Here is a 19,795-nt window from a genome sequence, read left to right on the forward strand (position 1 = left end):
AAGTAATCCTCTTTATGCGGGCAGCGACTCATCAAATCCGCACATTGGTAGCAATCCACGCCTTCCAAGTCATACGCCCCAAAGAGAAATCGATAACTCACTTCATGCGTTCTCCGGTGCGTCTGTAAACGTTGACGACTACTAAGTATCTTATTACAGAAACTACACTGTCTGGTTCGATTACAGACGCCCCTTTTCAGATGCTGCTGCATTTCGAAGGGGTTGTGGAATTCCTTATTCCCACAAATGCGTTTATCCTGATGTTGTTGCATCTTTTGAACGGTGCTGAATTCCTTACCGCAATCCTTACAAACCTTACTAATTGGCTTCTTCGTGCAAACTCCATGCCGAACATGGTATTGCAGTCTTTGTTTGGTGCTGAACACCTTCTTACACAACAAGCAGTCCATATATACTTAACAATATCTTAGCCTCCATTTAACATCCTTAACAAAGATTTAACCTAAACGTCAACATTCTGAGACACTCTTTGAAATAGTTTCCAGGCATCCTTAACAAAGATTTAACCTAAACGTCAACATTCTGAGACACTCTTTGAAATAGTTTCCAGGCATCCTTAACAAAGATTTAACCTAAACGTCAACATTCTGAGACACTCTTTGAAATAGTTTCCAGGCATCCTTAACAAAGATTTAACCTAAACGTCAACATTCTGAGACACTTTTTGAAATAGTTTCCACGCATCCTTAACAAAGATTTAACCTAAACGTCAACATTCTACAGGGGATATCGCATGAAGTCCTTAACGGACTCCTTAGCCCACGTTGCCATAGTTATCAGCGCACCAAACCGTTCTGCGCGCTTCAGACCGCACATTTCATCGTACAATTCCTGCACGCGCTCTTTCAGCCGATCGATCTCCTCCCTTTGCATTTCTATGGTGTCTCTTTTATCTTTTGCGTCGGTGGCAATCCTTCTTACTGCGTCCACTGGGTCCATCGTATATATAATGGATCCGAACCATATTCCCTGCAATGCTCTGATAGTAGGACCCACCGGCTGCGGCAAAACGCAGTTCGTCGTGGAGCAGCTATTAGGACCCTTTAGATACCGCTTCGACTATATCGTGCTATTATGCCCCACCTACGTGAATAACCGCACCTGGACGGGCATAGGAGTGAAAGATGACGACTTCTTCGTAGATATCTTAGATCCTAACGAGTTATCCAGCCATTTGAAGTTTTGGCACAAGCAATTCCCTAAAGATACACAGACACTCCTCATACTGGATGACATCGCCTGCGGGGACGACGTAAAAAGACGCACTTCGGAGTTGGTGAAGCTTGCCTTCAGCGGTAGACACGACAATATCAGCGTTTGGTTGCTCTCGCAGCAGCTTACCAGCGTCTCTAAACCTTTTAGGGAAAACATAGGTTCACTTGTCGTATTTTATACTCCGAGCAAGTCTGACCTGGAAACCATCTTAAGCGACTACGGCGGTGAGATATCCAAGGAACAGTTACACGAATACATGCGGCACCTAAAAACGCACCAACATTCCAAAATGATCTTCTCTTTGAGGTTTCCGTATTCCATTAACATATATGGACATTGAGCAGCTCTTAGATGAAGTCCCCGCGCAGTTAGACGAAAGTAACCTTAAGGAACAACTTAACATCCTCGTGTCTTCGGGGAAGTGTAAAGAAATGATAGGCAAGGAACTTACCCATGAGCAAGTTAATAAGTTGTCAGAAGAGGAAGTTAAGAAGTTCCATAAGAGGTACGAGGCCGCCCTTGCAAGTAAGACCACGGACGCCGTAGCAGACTCAGCCATTAAGCTGGCCACCAAGCTTCTCGGACTTGCGCTGCCCATAGACGACGTGGAGCAACTGCGGAAGGACATTAGTGATGACTATGTCATCACCCAAGAACTTAAGATAACCTGCGGCTGGTTGTCCTTGAAGTGCGGTAAGTTAATGGCAGTCGCCTCTGCGGCACTTCACGTAGCTCAGCATGTCGACTTGAAGGAGGTACTAGGTTCCTTTGGAACATCTTGGAAGGACTTCAAGAAGGATAGAGAAGTCGAAAAGGTCTTCCAGGCAGCACTTACTGAGGTACCTGATCAAGTCGCCTCAAGTACTTAGTCAAGTCGTTGTCAAGTCACCTCAAGTACTTAGTCAAGTCGTTGTCAAGTCACCTCAAGTACTTAGTCAAGTCGTTGTCAAGTCGTTGTCAAGTCATTGCCAAGTCATTGTCAAGTCATTGTCAAGTCGTCATCAAGTTACTTGTCAAGTCCTTCAAGTCCCTTAATATAAGATGAGTGGCACCGAAGAACAACCACCCGTAGAAGATACCAAGATTACCAAGGCTAAATCTCCAGGCAGAGTCGCTGCCGGAAAGAAGCTCGCGGAGATGAACAGGAAGAACAAAGCAAAGAAAGAGGAAAAGGTGGAGGAAAAAGAAGAGGGATCCTTTTGGAATCCCGGCTACGTCATCGGCGCGTTAGGAGTTGCTATAGCAGCAGGCAGCCTTTACTTACAATGGCGGGCAGCAAAGCCAAAAGTAGAACCACCAACATATCACGCGCCCGTGCACGCACCTGTGGAGGTTAGAAAAAGTAAGATCCCTGAAATGGAGTAAATTTATCACCCGCGGCGACCTAGATTTTCCTTCTCGCTTTGTAATATAATGTCAACCGCGTTATTGAAAACTGTTGAAGAAGCAGCTATCATTACTTCCATCGTTGCGGGTATTGGTTGGGTGGGTAAGAAAGTGCTCAAAGAAGACTTTACTGAAGACCCAAGTAAGAGCTTCGCTAATTTTGCTAAGATGACCGCTGCCGTAGGCGGGGCTATCATGGCAAAGAATTACCTACAGAAGGAAAAGTACCTGCCGACGACGTAAGCTTTGCTTGCGTCTAATATAATGGTTAGCTTAGTCGCAGGTGGAGTTGTTGCAGCTTTAGCATTTACAGGGGCTAATTATGGTGGTAGATATCCAGATAAATTAGTTAGCGGTGATAGAAACGCAGAATCTAACGCTGAGAGGAAGAGGCACGACTTAGCGCTGGAGAAATATCAGCGAGACGTGGCAGCTTGGAATGAAAAAAGACAAGCTTACAGGGATTGGTTGGATAAGAACTACCAAGACAAAATGCAGGCGGATAAGAACTTCGAAAACACAGACTACGCCTTTAAGCTCTATGCGCAGGCGCACCCCGACTTTAGGTTAAAAAGGCCTCAGTTTAAGGATTACTATCAGCCTTCTAAGAAACAAAAAGATAACGAGCTGGTCTTCGTAGGAGTCGCAGGGCTGGTGGGAGGTGTAGCTTTGGCGTATTTAGTCTAAGCTGCGCTTAGCCTCTAGTGGCGCCTTTGGCGCCTAGAATATAATGATCGTCTTTTTGGAAAGCGACAAGAATAACTTTACCACTTATCTGAATCCTCCCATCCGCGCGGAAAAGGTTAGGCTGGTTAGTTGCTCTTTGTACAATTCTTGGTATAATTTAATTAATGGCTTTGTCATCGGAACTTCCGATACCAAACCAAAAATACCAGATTCCCATTAGACCCCCATAACACTGGCTAAGGAGCTAGCAAAGCATGGATATACTCTTACCACAGGATTACCCCATGAAATGAAGTTCAAGAAAAATAATGGGAGTGCCAATATAAAGGACAGTTCATTGGTAGAACTCCTGGGCCTTACTAGTACCACGATCAATGGTCAACTTGACGTGAAATGGAAAGTTCCCGCTAACTACGAAGTTTACTGCAGCCTAGTAAGCTCGTACTTTAATGAAGGACCCAGTAATCTAATGTCCAAGTTTCCACCTAAGGGTAATCCATTTGACCTGGTAGAATACACTCCCATTTCTTTGAGCTATGACTTGTCTAATTTGGTAGAAAGCATAAACATCACCATTAAGGTGGACGGAAAGACGGTGGATTTTAACGGACGCAAGATCAATCTTGTCCTATCCTTCGCTTGAATCAAATTCATATAATGGGCCGCGTAGAGGACAAACTTAAAAGGATTTACTATGGGCCTGAAGGCTATTGGAAAGGAGCGTCGGCCATCAAGAAACTCGCGACCGCGGCCAGGGTATCAGAAGAAACGGCCAAGAACTGGCTAAGAAAACAAACCCTCTGGCAGGTTTATCTTCCCGTGCCCAAGTACATTCCCAGGCCCAGCTTTACCGTAAATACCCCTAATGAAGTTCATCAGGCGGATTTGCTTTTCTTGCCGCACGACAAGGTGAGAAGAAAGACCTATAGATACGCTTTGACCGTAGTTGATATCGCAAGCAGATACAAGGACGCCGAACCCATAACCAGCAAGGATTCTGGGGAAGTCGCAGAAGCCCTAGGTAGGATTTATAAGCGCGTCTTGAAATGGCCTAAGCTGCTGCAAGTGGATGCGGGGACAGAGTTCATGGGCGTGGTTACCAAGACCCTGAAAGACCACAGCACTAAGATTAGAAGAGCTGAAGCTGAGTACCACAGGGGTCAGAGCATCGTCGAAAGATTCAATAAGACCCTGGCTGAGCGTCTCTTTGGGTACCAGTATTGGAAAGAGCTGGAAGATCCCTCCAAACGCAACAGGGAATGGACTCAGAGGCTCCCCCAGGTCGTCGCGGCTTTGAACAACGAGGCGGCCAGGGCTACGGGAATGAAACCCAAGGATGCCATAAAAAAGAAACACGTGGAACACAAGTCCTACGTCAGAAGTTCGAGGGCGGTCGGACTGAAGGAAAAAAAGCTCCCCCGCGACATAGTGGTCAGATACCTCTATCAGCTGGGGGAACTCGAAGGTGGCAGTAAGAGAGCCACGGATCCTAACTGGTCTTTGGAAACGTATAAGATTTCGAAGTCCGTCACCAAGGAAGGGCAACCCGTGTTGTATTACCTAAATGGCCCAAGTCGCGGATTTGTCAAGGAAGAGCTGCTCATGGTCCCCAAAGACTCAGAGTAGCGCAGCTCCACGCGCCCGATTGCACTCTAGGCATGTCAGTCTTACGTTGCCTCTGCAATGCCCGCGCTTATTATTTATACGATCCACGGAGAACTGCTGATCGTCATTTGGGTCAAACCTCCATAGTAGAGGTATGTTACACTTGGCACACCGTGCCCCTTCCTTATAGACGTCGTCCACGCATAGGTCGAACACCATGCCTTTTCCTTCGTCGTGTCTCTTATAGCGAAGGAGTTTCTTAGCAATGTTCTCTTTGGCTATATCTTCTGGCGTTTTATCGTAACGCAATTGCGGCCCCCAAGCCCTCCGCAACTGTTTGGCATGCTCCACGCGGCTCACAGCAGTGTAGATCAAATTACTCCAACATAACCGCTGGTCTATGATCCATAAGGTTTCCTTCACGGTGAGACCCTGCGCGCTGTGGACCGTCATACAATATCCCAAACGCCAATCTGGATGGGAGGTTATTTTTTCAACCTTTCCCATAGGCACCCAGACTTTATCATGAGTTACCGCGTTTCGCAGTTTGACGTCGGTACCTGGCACCCACACGTCTCTCTTCTGCATGCGGGTATCGTGGGGCTTGTAGCAAACGGGCACCAAATGGCCAGGGAATCTTTCGCGGTGTACTTCTAATAAATCTTTCTGTATTCGCGATTGTGCTGCGCGCTTACTGCTCAACACCAAATCCTCTGGATGCCACGTGGTAAGGAAGTCCTCGTAAGACTTCGCTCGGATGCGTTTACGCAGCGTTTTGTTTTGCTCGGCATCACTGAGGCCCCGAAGTTCCGCCTTTAAGTTTCTCACTTCGTCCTTACTGCGGTAGTCGGCGTTGATTTCCTCTGCATGGTCTACCATTCCTTTTAACCATTCGTGGGGCATTTCTCCGCAAATGGGAGGAGGTTGGCATGGATCTCCGGCAAATATCACTTGACACTTTCCGCGGAGGAAGTCTACAAATTCCTGCAAGATCTCTAATGGCACGGTGCAAATCTCATCCCATAATATCACCGGAGGTATGTCGCGTATTGCTTCTGGCACCCACTTTTGACCATTCCAGCGAAAGAAGGTGTGATAAGTCTGTGCGTCGTAACCCATTTCCGTTAATTCTCTTTCCAGACGGTGCGTCGGCGTCAATACCTTCACGCGAGGGAACAATTCCAAAACCCTAGTGGTTTTACCGCTGCCTCCGGGCCCATAAAGATACGAAAAGCGTTGGTAAGAAATGGGGTCCACAACGGATGGCAATGGTTCCTCAGTGGGAACGACGGCACCTTTTACGTGTTTCCCATGATATTCCACACGTTCTCTCCAAGCTTTTATCTCTTCATCTTTCACGCGCCATCGACCGCTTTCTGCGAGTTCATCTTCGGTGTAGAATTCTTGCATTTTTTCTAACACTTCAGGCTTCACATACAAAGAATCCGTAGCCACGCGCGGTATGTCCTCTTTGTCAAAACGCAACAGCATTGACAATAGATTGATATGCGCATATGCGAGCATGCTGGCGCGCAAATGGTAATATTGCGGGCGATGATCTTGATAATAGCACAACGCATTCCATCGTTGCTCACCTTTACCTTCTATGAAATAATTCCACTTCTCTACGGACACCATCGTTCCTTGCTCATGCGCGCGTTTTATGAGGAAACTCAACTCTCCGTTGTCAGTTATCAAACGCCTTTGCATGTGCTTTTCTCCTTCTTTTGCACCCTGGGTGAATTTGCCTATGACAATTCTAGCAGTGGGATTATGCTCTGGCAACCATTGCGTAAACGCGGAGCGGCACAATATGGCTTCATGCGCTGTGTACGTGAGCAGTTCGCGCTCTTCGAGAAACTTCAGCAGGGGTATGGGAATCCATTCTTTCTCCTGCAGATGTTTCCCATACCACGCGTAAATTATCGGATGTAAGCCCTTTGCTAACTTCCACGTGGTCAACCGCACGAACCCCGTAGACTTGGGGGCGTCATATTTACCGGGCAAAGACACACGAAAGAACTGCGAATCCGGATGCCCGTAGCGGTCGTAATACTCCTTGCAATCCCCGAGGCCTTTAAAACTGGCAGGGTAACAATGTTTCATGTCTAAGGATACGTATTCGTTTTCGTCATACTCCATGTTCCACAGACCTCCATGGCCGTGCTCTACGCAGGCTTTGGCTATGTCTCCAAATTCCTTAGGCGTGGACTTCCATCCATTTCTTTTCTTCGCAGCTAGGAAGTCCAAACTACGGCTGCTTAAGACCTCGTCTGAAAAGTCTTCCCCTAATGTCGCACACGCACTTTGAATACGTTGATGCTCTACTTCAGGGCGGTAGAGAGTACCATCCTGCGTCATGAACTGACTTCCTTCCGCGTCCATCAACCAAACGGAATTCTCGTGGACCAATTCTGCCAACGGCGACGTCTTATAAACTTTGGTTTCCTTTTTCTTAGGGAACCTAAGTTCTCGCCAAGCGTGTCCATTGTGTTGGTAGATGACAATAGGGGCACCTCTACCTCCATATTTTTTCGTCCCTTCGTAAATGCAACCGCCCGTGATATCCTTCACGTGTATGCGGCGTTCTAGAGCCGTCTCTAATTTCTGAATGTTCTTAATCGTACCTCCAGTCTTGTTGGTATCTCTTTCCCATTTCCTGATGGCTTCGCTTCTCTTTGGCGTAAGCTTACCACCACGAGCAGCGTCTTCGAAGAACTCTTTGACCAATTTCGCGACGCAATTACCCGGATGTCGCATCGGTCGCAACTTCCTAACATCAGGCTCCTCGATCTCGTACGCGCCGTAAATGACGACGGTAACCGGGTAAGCGACCTCATAGAAGAGCATGTCAATTCCCTCCAATGCCCCCGGCCTCGTTTGCTTATTCAAGACGAACAAACTCTGCTTACCAGACGCCCTGATGGGATTACGGCCCTTTTCTATCACCCACTCGCCATCCAAATACTTCACGAACGTCAACTCCAAACGGTAGTCGCCGTCCGGCATTCTGTCGATTATCTTTTCAGCCATCTCGTGATTCATAGTCTTGTCTGTCTTGCCCTCCATGAACGTCGCAAAGACAAAATCCGCATCTGAGTTATCCATCACCTGATTTCCCAGCCTGCGCACAGTTTCGTTTTGAATGTCGTTGACGGATGCCATGTATATCTAAAGGATATCTTTCCCTCCGTTTGCGACCCCAACAGAGCAGCAGTTAGGAACCTTTCGCGCTGTCGGCCGATCGCGCAAGACCCCCTGTAGGGCGGTTAACCGACCTCCAAAACCCCCCCCCCCCCCCCTGGTGTTTTTCGATATGCGATTTTTGGCATTGTCGGCGCTTCGCGAGTCCACCTAACTGCTGCTTAGGTGGTAGAAGAAGAAGAAGAAAACATTTCCTTACATTATTTATTTATTTTAATTTGCTGCTTCTTTTTTCGTTCGATTTGTCTTATTTTTGCGTTTTGCTGAAACACTCGAATGCGGCTCATCTTGATTTTATGTACAGAATTATAGAGTAATCAATGGATATAAATGATAATTAAAATAGGTTTCGCTTAGATGAGTAGTAGAAAACAATTCCTTACATTATTTATTTGTTGTTTCTTTTTTCGTTCGATTTGGCTTGTTTTTGCGTTTGGCTGAAACACTCGTATACGGCTCATCTTGTTTTTAGCCTTCATTGTCTTACATTTACCGTCACAGATATTTAACAGCATGTTCATGAACCTGAAACACCGTAGTAAATAAAGAGAAAGAGAGATGGAGGGGGATGCTAAAAAGCACTTTTGTTTTAAAAATTGTTGTTTTTCTTCATAAGGGAACTCAAACTTATTATTTTTTATTTCTGTACTCTATTTAACTTTTGATTAACCTAACTATTTCTCTTTTAAGCACCACCCGAACCGAACTCGTCGAACATACTAAGGCACATTAAGGGTTACATGATATTAATGGATATTGCACTGGTGATGTGGCACTTTTAAATTTAGGTAAAGGTCGCACTTAATATTAAAAAATAATATACTTATCGATGTTTATTACAACTTGAATTTGACTAATTTCATTTATTACTACTTCATTATAATTGCAAGCTTTAAAGATAATTTTATTTTATTATACGACTATTACGTAATTTTACCTTATAAGGTCAAGAGAACTCGCAAAATATGGCACCGTATTATGCTAGTCCTGTCCCGGTTTAACCGGTTTAACCGGGACAGGACTAGCATAATACGCTCGTAACTTTTCGCAACTTTTTTCATCATGTTTCGAGGTGAAAGTGACCCAAATTTTGACCTAAATTTTCACTATGACACGAACACTGACCTAGATTTCCTAGAAATCAATTTTGAAATAGATGACAATGTTCTTTTAAAAGTTTTTGAAAACCCACAGGATACGACAGTCGAAGTACAGAAGGACAACGAGCTCGAGACCACTAATTTCGCCGATGAAGATGAAGTATCAACATTCATAAGAGAAAACAGGAACAAAAACACTGCAAAAAAGACACATAACGATTTACAAGTCTTCTACAGGTGGGCAAAAACGATTAAAGAAACAAGAAAAATTGAAGAGATACCGCCTAATGAGCTGGACAAACTACTAGCCTGTTTTGTGGTGAAAAGTACGCAAGCAAAATGGCGATGAATTTGAACCAGATACTCTTACCTCCTATTTCCGTAGTATCGACCGCTTCCTTAGAGAACAAGGCAAACAATACTCCATTTTGCTGGATAGAGAATTCAACCGTTCTCGGGAAGCCTTGGCTTGCAAAAGAAAGGAGCTCCGTAGGTGTGGGAAAGGCCAGAAGCCAAACAAGGCACAGGGGCTGAGTACAGACCATATTCAGATATTATGGCAAAAACAACAGCTTGGCAACAATTATCCTCAAGTCCTTCTGCGTACAGTTTGGTTTCACAACACTGTTTACTTGGGTTGGAGAGCACAAGATGAGCACCATCGTGTAAGATACGGCGACTTTGAAGTCAAAACAGATGGAGAAAGAGAGTACGTGGAATGGATTAAGGAACGCGGAAGCAAAACTAGAACAGGCGAAAATGAGTTCGTCCCGGATCGTCCGTTCAATCCTAAGATGTTTGCAACTGGTGGACCTCGTTGTCCAGTGAAATTATTCAAGGAGTACATTTCTCATGTACCACCAGAAATGAAAAAATCTGAATCTCCTTTCTACTTGGCAGCCATTCAAAAACCACCATCAGAGATATGGTACAAGAGACAACCACTTGGAAAGCACTCGCTGGCACAGTTCATGAAAGAGATGTGCAAAGCCGCCGGTATTGAAGGCCGTTTTACCAACCACTCGGCACGAAGAACCATGATTTCAACGCTACGAAAAGAAAACGTAGAGCCTCTGAATATAATCGCCCTGGCTGGCCAGAGAAACCTAAAGTCTTTGGATAGTTATTCAGAAGCGTCAACAGAGCAACAGCACGTTATGTCTTCCAAATTAAGTGAGCACATCGAAGGAAGAAAACTAACGAAAGATTCGGCCTTGAGTCCTAAAGTACCGCTTCAACTTTCCAGTACTCTGACATCCAATCCATTAGAGCCTGCAGAACAGCCAGAATCCAATCAAAGCATGTTTTATGGAGCTGTTTTCAATAACTGTTCTATCAACTTTGGTAGAGATCATCATGCTTTGGCGGTTAAACCATCCCCCAGTTTTAAGAAGAAATTCAAGAGAATTGATCCATTAAACAGCGACGATGAGCTATAAGAACTAGTGAACTCACTAAGCTTTTTTTTTTTTTTGCTGGAATTCGTCTTCATGATTCTAACTTTTCAAAACTTTTGATTGTTAGTAAACTTATTTTGAATCGATGCGAAGTGTAATTTTACGAAGATCATATCTAGTTTGACGAGTTTCATGTCAGTTGTCATGTAATTTGCCTATTGACCAATAAGATTAAAGGCACTTAATGGGTTTCCTTGTGTTTACGTTTTTTCTGAGATGGCCTGCGGACCTTGAAAACTCAAAAAATACTGATAAACTCGCTCAAAAAGGGACAAATACATATCAATTTTCAATGTCGTATAATAAATAACTTATTTGGGTTTTTTCCCGTAATACGGGCTGATATTTTACTCATTACTCGTATTTTTCCTCGTCCCTACGGGACTCGGAAAAATACATTCGCAACTCGTAAAATATCAGCCCGTATTACGGGAAAAAACCCAAATAAGATATAATTATTTCATTTTCCAGGGTTTTTGCTTCCAAAGAAAAGGTGAAGACAGTCAAAATTATTTTTAGATAATTAAAATTTCTTATTTTCAATTTTTTTATTTTTCGATAATTAAAATTTCTTATTTTTAATTTTTTTATTTTTTGATAATTACATTTTTTAAAATTATTATTTTATTTCGTATTTTATGTAGATGTATTATAACCACCGTTCGAGAACTAATTAATAAAAAAATACCACATGCATTTGATGAAAGTAGCTAAAGACCACGAGTGTGTAGTAAGGGGTATTTCCTAAAATTATACTTTTGTGTATTCGTAGATGTGATATTAAAAGGAAATACCTTAATACTCTAAGAATTAAGGAAAAATGCAACTTGATTTGATGAAAATGCTTTAATAGCACTTGTGGTACGCACTTTTGGTATTAAGCCAGGATCAAGGATCCAAAATCCGTCATTCTGATTGGACAATCAATTTAGACAATGATTACACGTGATCTTATTACCTATATAAGGGTCTCTTTAGAACCATCGTCGCATTACGGTTCGAATCTACTTGTTCGCATTTTATAGCATACTAAGAGCAACTGAAGAAGGATACGTCATTACCTATCCGAAACCGGCATTGCTAACTGCTAAAACTATTAAAACAGTTCTAGGATTTATTCAGATCCTCCAACAGTGTCTTACAGGAAGGACAAATCGCTAAAAGAACTTTTGGTCAGAGCCAAAATACCTTCCATTTAAATAAGCAACCAGTTTTTTTTGAAAACGGCGAATGTAGAAGGTGAAGGCAGTGCCATTTTATCAATAATGTTCATTAATTATTCTCGAACGGTCGCATTTCCTATACAGTTGTAATTGTAATGCAGCATGTTTTAACAATAACAATTAGGTTAACAGGAAGAGGTGAAAATCTTGTTTCTTAAAAAAATAAAATTCCTTTTTTTAGGTATGTAGGCGTCATAGATGTTGTTTATTATATTTTTCTTTCTATTCAATAAAACATTTTTAAAAATGAAAAAAAAAATTTTAGAAAAAAAAAAAATTTTTTTTGACCTATTTTGTTTCCATTCCTTGTGGCGAGTACATTCTGTTAAAGTGCTCTCGAAGGATTCCTGCAGACCTAAAGGAATTGCACAGAACTACTTTGAGATGGCTTTCTTAGTAATTAAAAATTTGTTATGCGTGCTTTCAACCTTTCTCTAAATTTAAATATTGATAGATAGATAGATAGATAGATAGATAGATAGATAGATAGATAGATAGATAGATAGATAGACAGACAGACAGACAGACAGACAGACAGACAGACAGACAGACAGATAGATAGATAGATAGATAGATAGATAGATAGATAGATAGATAGATAGATAGATAGATAGATAGATAGATAGATAGATAGATAGATAGATAGATAGATAGATAGATAGATAGATAGATAGATAGATAAGATAGATAAAACTTTATTTTACCACGGTATAAAGATCAGGATTTACAAAATGTTTGAAATAATCAACTAATCTACATTAAGTTTAATCTAATATAATGAAATAAAATAAAAAACCTGCTTTCCATGAATGCCGTGCTTTACTATACGTAATAGGTTTCCAATGTTAAATGGGAGAATAAAAAAAAACGATTTATACATATTTGCGCTGTACGGTTCTTTGAGCCTATAGATACAAAAAAAAAAAAAAAATTAGAGCATGCGCACTTGATATATGACCTATACATTAAAACTTGGTGGATTTTGCACTAGACCCCTCATGGAGTTCCATACCTAAGCTACCACATTTTTAAAAAAAGCTCTTTTCATATTAAAATGTAAAAATCCTTTGAGGATACCAACACAGTAGTGAAATTTTATCTAACAAAAAATCTACCGAAAGGGATTTTGGTTGTGTGAAGTATGAAACGTCACAAGGGCGGATCCGGTAGGGGAGCAAAGGGAAACTGAAGCCCCCCCCTTCAGCAGAAAAAAACGATGTTTTTTTAATATTTTTTCCTGTTGAGTTGACTGAAGAAACTAAATTAGCCCCCCACCCCCACCCCCCCCCCCCCTACCATATCACGCATTTATTGTTTATTTATTTTTTCTTCTTTCTAATTTCAAGCTTTTCTTAAGAGCAGATGTCCACTAATATCGAGCAAAATCGAGAATTCGCGGTCACAGTCAAAATTTCGATTTTGCTCCTTTTTGGTTTGCTGGAAAGTATTACCGAGTAAACAAATGTGGTGTAGTTAGTTTTTCAAAAAACCGCTAAAACTCTGAGAAATCCGAGAAAAACTGTTGGCCTAGCGGCGATCTCAAAAGAATGCAAATTTTCAGTTGAATCAAACCGGTCAAAAAAAAACTAACGCATACAGAATAGGAAAAAGATATGAAAACTATATGTTTATAAATTGATAGAAGAGATGTTTGAGACTTGATTGGGTATAAAAAAATGGTTTTAGCTATTTATTGAAAGCGGTCAGATGATATTTTGAATTGAGTGGTATTCACTCATAGATCTGACCCTTGCTACGCCAAAACAAAATAATCAAGTGCGCAACTTTTTTTCTCAATGAAACTCACGTCATGAACTAATTAGATGTTCTTCTAGAACATATCCAAAAATCAGTTTGGGTTATTGTATTTTGTGTTCATATACCGAGGCCGTGAACATTGGGCATTTTCGACATATAGCGTGACTGAAATCGACAAGTGTTTGAAGATTCTGGTTCCTATTTTCTCATTCGTTTCTATTTTCATCCGGAATTAAAGCCCGAAAATGCATTTCCTTTAAAAAAACACCTTTTATTAGTAATTTACATTGTTCTAGCAGTTTATTTATTTATGTAAAATGTACAATTCGTATTTCTCCAAACACTTTTTTTATCTTCTAAAATGTCTGCTAATTTCCACGAGTTTTATACACTGACATAACAAAATCCCCACTCTTTTTCCCCTTTTTTTCAATAGATTATCAGCTATATCATATATTTTTGCTTGAAAATCAAACAATAAATATTATTGCTGAACAGATTTAGGGTCTATAATAAAGCTCTTACTGGCACTCGAGCAGGTAGAACCTCTTTGTCTTTCTATTTTCTTCTTTAATCAGCGATATTGAGAAGCAAGCAGAAAAACTATAGAAATAGGCCAGGAGCGAGTTAGCTATTACTAGCAGATTCAGATTAGTCACACAATTACGCAAATTCGAAACTTGGTTTAAGTAATGCGAAGATATTAAATCAAGCTCACGTCACATGAAATAGAAGCACAGGTATCCCAAATTTGCCAAAAGCATTTTCCAATAAAGATGTTGCTCAAAGCTAGTTAGTATTTAAACAATTTTGAGTACTGGACTCTAACTAAACAAAGTTGCCACATTCTTAATTTGCATGATTAGTTCACTATGTTTTAAATATCTAATCGAAACTGACAAAAAATCAATGGAAGAAACGTAAAGCTTAATTATATCTGAGTGTTAATTCAACTATAGGTTGTGATATTTTGATTCGGAGGAAATCGATCGCAGAGATTAAAAATGACTTACCTACATGAGGAAATAAAAGCAATAAAATAACCGCAATATAAATAGCATGAAAGGTAGTGATTTTCATTTGAATGATAACCATGATAATTCTGGCAACGTTCAGAAGATGCAGTTAGCAGCGAGTCGTGTTGCTTCACAGCGATAAATTATTTATCTTTGATAATTACTCGGCTGTGGCTGACCTTTCATACTTTAGCACTTTATATAGATTAATAGTCAGTAACGCAAACATAGTGATGCGATTGAAAGAATGAACAAAACTAACGCAGAATAGCAATGCTTTGAGTTAATGTCATATTTTCCATTCTCTTCTTCCTATTTATTTCTTTTAATTTTTTAAAATTATTTTTTAATATTTATATTATTGATCGGCGTTTTCATAGGTACCGCCGCACTGATACAATATAATACTAAAGTGAAATATTCTGTTACAGCTAAAGCTATTTTATTTGTTTATTGAAAATTTCCTTCAGTATTTATGCACGATGGCACTAATAGTGATGCAAAGTGACAGCTTTTTTCAAATGAAATGTGCTGGGGATAAGCCTTCCATCGGCTGGTCATTAAAAAAATGTTTTGGAGATTACAATCATAAAAAAGACTTTAAAATGAAATCAAGTAAAACTTTTTATTTATTAGATTTTGTGGCTTCCTCGTTTGTTTTTCTGTGGCCTATAGCTTGTTTAATATTTAAATCTAACAACAAAAAAAAAAAAAAAAGATAAAATATGTATATGTATATGTATAAAAATGTGGATAAGATGGGATTCGAACCCACCAAAAGAAATTCAAAAACTCGATTCCACTGTGCCATACCCCCGAGACATCCGCAGAGCTGAGGCGGCGTATGGACTTCGGACCTGACGGCGATTAAATCCTTCTGCCCTTGGGTGCACGAATTACGCAAGAAAATGTTCTAGCCAAAGCATCAGGGGAGAGACTAGCCGGCCCCCAGACCATATCGGCTAATCCCTTGCATCTCTGCCACGCACTGAATCGGTTGAAAATACAATGTTAAAAAGTCTAGTCTATTCGGTGCATTGTTTTCGCGGCTATTGTTATGCTAACTGACCTTGAACCGTGGCCCAGTGGATAAATCGTTGTCTTTCAAGATGGGAGGGTTAGCACTTGGATGGGTGACCAAAACATTGTAGCTACTCACTCTTGTTTCTTTTTTTCCGTTTTTTTTTTTTTTTTTTTTTTTTTTTTGACTTTTAATAGAATAGATAGAAAAATGAAACTTTTCTAATTAATGAGTAAACTATTTCCGTCTACCCAAATCCGTCATTTGCCGGCCATTTAGTTAGACTGATTAATTAAGACCTTCTAAAAACACTCCCATGATATCATGAGAAATTACTGGTAATTATTGTCATCAATTTGATATCTATCAAAAATGCATTGCAGTTCTATCGTTTTATGTTTTTTTTTTTTTTTTTAACTGTTGCACTTTTCATTAATTTACAAATGATTAAGCATTAGCAGTATACTTATTCAAATCTTAAATTGGAGCAGAAGAAATTTTGAGATACCATCATTCACGGCCTGACTGTCGCCTGACTGTTTTCCAGCTCGTCATCATATGGCAGACTCTCTACTATTAGTCTGCAGGGATTGATAGGTAGTGCTTTGGTTTCCAATATGCAGGGGTTCATACGGGTGTTGCTCATTATTATTATCGTGCTGCATAGGGGAATCCACAGACCTTGTGCCAAGGGACTCGTACACTGGTCCATGTGTCCCTTGAATAGAAGTGTTTGGCATCAGATTGAGTTCCTGATAATTACCGGTATCTTCAGAAGAGTGGGCTCCGTTAGGATTTACATCTTCAACTGAAAGTTGGATGGTTTCATATACTGGTCCAGTTCGTACAGACTGTTGTGCAAGTGATGTTACAACTGCTGCTGGTGTGTTTCCTTCCAACTCAAGGTCGTTCTAAATGATAGAAATAAAGGGGGAAAATGCTACAACTCATCATGTTAAAAAGGTTGTATTTACAGACTAATTTAGCAAAAATATGTGGTGTACCTCATAGCTTTCTCTAGAAGAAGTTTTCTTAAGTGTTTTGCTAAATTGGAATGGAAAAAAAGTAAATGTGTATAAAGACTCCTAGTCAACTACAATGCACTGCGCGTCGGAAGCAATGTAATGCTATGCCTTGAACCATGTTCTCTGCCAGGGAAAATGGCGGTTTTGTATGTGAAGGTTGGAATTCCAGTTCCATTCTTGTTATTCTTGTTAGAGATTTTACGACCACTTGAAGCTTTCCGCAAGATTTGATAAATTTTAGTAACAGAATATCTAAGGTCGATTTCAAAAGTTGTGATGTCTAACAGTTGGAAGACCAAAAAGTTATAATGTCACAAAGAGAATCTGTCTAAAAATTTCAACCTACTTGCTGTAGAATGAAAGAAAGGAAACTTTGGTAATTTGCAGAGAACCTTGGCTTAGCAAATTTGAAGAAATTGTGCTCCGCCAGTGCATGAAAGAGCTTCGAGAGTGATGTAGGCGAACAATGTAATAAAGGGGACGCGTGTATTAGGATTCTTTTAACAACACTGTGTATGGGAAAACACAACAAAATCCCCAAACCTACATCCGTTATGATCTAAATTATAAAAACAACAATATATATATATATTTGGAAACGTTTGGTTTGGTACCTCTTTTGGGCTTGGCTTTCGTTTCTACCTAAAAAAAATACGTTGGAAAAATGGATCTTGAATACAGCTGCATCGCCATGTTTTGAAAAGTTATAGCTACTTCATATATCAAATTAATTGTACATGTAGAGATGCAGCTACTGTTCAATAAACGAGAATTACAAAGTAAACTTACTGCTCAGTTGAACTCTTCTTTTTAGGTATAAAAGTTGTAGTAAGTTAAAACCAAGAGAGAGAACAAGGATGGCAATAATGATTACCAGGACTGTAGAAGCTGCTAGAAAAGAGTGGGATGAATATCAAAGTACACAATGCAGCAAAAAACGTTAATGGTTCCTTGTTTCTGTTTATGTTCCTTCTCTTCCTTCTGTTCCTTATTTGTTTTGTTTTTGTTTGTTTGTTTGTTTTGTTTTGATGTTGTTGTTGTTTTTGTTGTTTTTGTTTTTGTTTCTTTTTTCTTTTTTCTTTTGTTTTTGGTTGTTTTGTTTCATTTCAAACGCTAAATGACACTTATGTTTCTTTATTATATATGTGTTTCTCACTTTCTGTTTATACTTACAGGATTTTGTTCCTTCCTCTGGAAAGTGCTTCGTTGCTAATACAAGAATAGAAGAGAGAACGGAAAATGATTATAGTTGGAAAAAGTTCTCAGAATTCTCATTATCTCCAAACTAGGCTCAATAAGATTACATTATTATTTATCAAATTCGAAGGACATTTATCTTTAGATATGATGTTAATCATTAAATGATCTATTCCTCATACGAACCACATAAAGAAGCTGCTTTGTCTGCTGTGGTATTTATAGTCTTGGCACTTCCTTCATCCCTCACACATTCTCCATATTTGTTCCATGCAGTTATCATGAACATATATGTTTTCCCACAAACTATGTTCTTTGTTATTATATACGTATACTCAAGCCGCTTTGAATCAGTGACGTCATCATATTTTATCCAATTAGCTTTCTTTACGACTTCCTTCATGTAGATTGTGTATCTTGTTATGTTGCCACCATTGTCATCTGGCTCTTTCCACTTCAAAAATACTAAGAGTTTCGATCCTGTAGCTTTCAGCAGAGCTGTCATCAACTTTGGCATTGCTGGCTTACCTTACAAGAACGTATTAAAAAAGATGACTGAACCTTATATTTAACAAAGGATGATAAAACACATCCTGGTTTCACTGTACCAGCTTTTGAACACAAACTCACCAAGCTGGAATTGAAACCGAATCGCAATCGTTGGATTGTGCAGGCGCTAAATTAATACTGATGGATTATTCTATATTTAAGCAATAGAAAACTTTTTCCGTGTTTACATAGCCTGATAGCAACACGAGGGGAGGTTGGGAGAATTCGAGACGGTTATGCAAACCCGAGACGTAGTCGAGGGTTTGCATAACTGTCGAGAATTCTCCCAACTCCCCGAGTGTTGCTATCAGGCTATGTAAACACAGAGAAAAAAGTTTTCTATTGCTTTTATAAAATAAATAATAACGGAAAACATTACCACTTGCAAGAAAATAAATCTTTATTTGAATTTGATTCTCATATCAAAATACAAATTCTCCATACATCACGAACTTCGATCGTTAGCCAATCAAATTTTGTGTAATAAACGACGACGAGGCAAATGTGAAGCGAGAAAGAATCGCTAGCTATTTTAAACATTTATCATTCTAAAACTTTAAAACAAATACAAAGAAATGTCCAAAGATTGAATAGAAATCTTAATAAAAGATTTCAGAATTGATTATCTTTACGAAGTGATCAAAAGTGGATAACAAGTGTCACTGTGAATGGAATTCTCGGTTGAAAGAAACGTGGTTTTGCTCAATTTGCCAGCGAGAAAACATGGCAGCGAAGTTGATTGTTTTCGTCTTGCCTCGAGAAGATATTTGTGGAGCTGAAGAGCTATCCACTGGGAAAACGTTTGAAGCTGCTGACTGTTTCCTTGAAATACTTGTATTCTTATCGGCGGTGCATTTAAATCATGAGAAAGCACGTCGCGGAATAACCGAAGCTGTCCTGACGGAGGACGTGTGTTGTAGCTCCTGAGGGAATTCTCTTTGCGGTGACCAACGAGAGATTGTCATGATATTACGATCAGAAAGACCTGCATGAGACCATAGGGTTATGCCTGTGGGCCCCTGACACAAGTCAAAATTTGGAACTTCGTCTTCAAAATACATTTTTGGGGGCGTTTTTTTTCCTCGAAAGAAACTGTAAATTGTTAATTTTTGAACTTGTACCGGGAAACACGAAAGTTGTGACGTCACAACTGTGTTTACATACCCTCATGCAAACATGGCTATCAACCAATCACAGCGGCGTACTATTTAAAAATTTATTTTATAAATGCTAACAATTGTGTTGAATATTATGATGGAATTCATCAAATAAAAATATCTGTCCGTTTTACCCTATTATCTTTTAGTGTTTCGCAATACTTTATTCTGTTG

At 40.1% G+C, this 19,795-nt stretch overlaps 2 protein-coding genes across 4 annotated transcripts in view; one reads left to right on the plus strand and one right to left on the minus strand.

The window, feature by feature from the left end:
- The window catches only part of LOC148913247 (uncharacterized), a 29,368-nt gene extending 16,660 nt beyond the window's left edge, over nt 1-12,708 (plus strand). Inside the window, exons 5-6 of one of the 2 annotated variants that reach the window (XM_089026188.1) lie at nt 8,809-8,906; nt 11,147-12,708. In XM_089026188.1, the coding sequence (XP_088882314.1) occupies nt 8,809-8,900 (92 nt within the window). In that variant the 3' untranslated portion in view covers nt 8,901-8,906; nt 11,147-12,708. The remainder of the gene's footprint in view (nt 1-8,808; nt 8,907-11,146) is intronic. The other variant, XM_089026190.1, reaches the window with a different exon arrangement.
- A 3,166-nt stretch (nt 12,709-15,874) lies between these two features.
- On the minus strand, nt 15,875-18,512 carry LOC148913248 (uncharacterized). Of its 2 annotated transcripts, none has more exons than XM_089026187.1 (6): nt 18,102-18,512; nt 17,892-17,927; nt 17,508-17,606; nt 17,333-17,360; nt 16,698-16,737; nt 15,875-16,604 (listed from the first exon to the last, which is right to left on the minus strand). In XM_089026187.1, the coding sequence occupies exons 1-6, from the start codon at nt 18,430-18,432 to the stop codon at nt 16,248-16,250; spliced, it is 891 nt and encodes a 296-aa protein (XP_088882313.1). In that variant the 5' UTR covers nt 18,433-18,512; the 3' UTR covers nt 15,875-16,247. The 2 variants fall into 2 exon arrangements, with proteins under 2 accessions (XP_088882313.1, XP_088882312.1); XM_089026186.1 differs by having other exon boundaries at nt 17,508-17,609.
- Nucleotides 18,513-19,795: the final 1,283 nt, after the last annotated feature.

Source organism: Actinia tenebrosa, unplaced genomic scaffold (assembly GCF_029948245.1).
Source record: "Actinia tenebrosa isolate PJP-AT-01 unplaced genomic scaffold, QUT_ActTen_1.0 PGA_scaffold0__85_contigs__length_37466705, whole genome shotgun sequence".
Classification (NCBI taxonomy): domain Eukaryota; kingdom Metazoa; phylum Cnidaria; class Anthozoa; order Actiniaria; family Actiniidae; genus Actinia; species Actinia tenebrosa.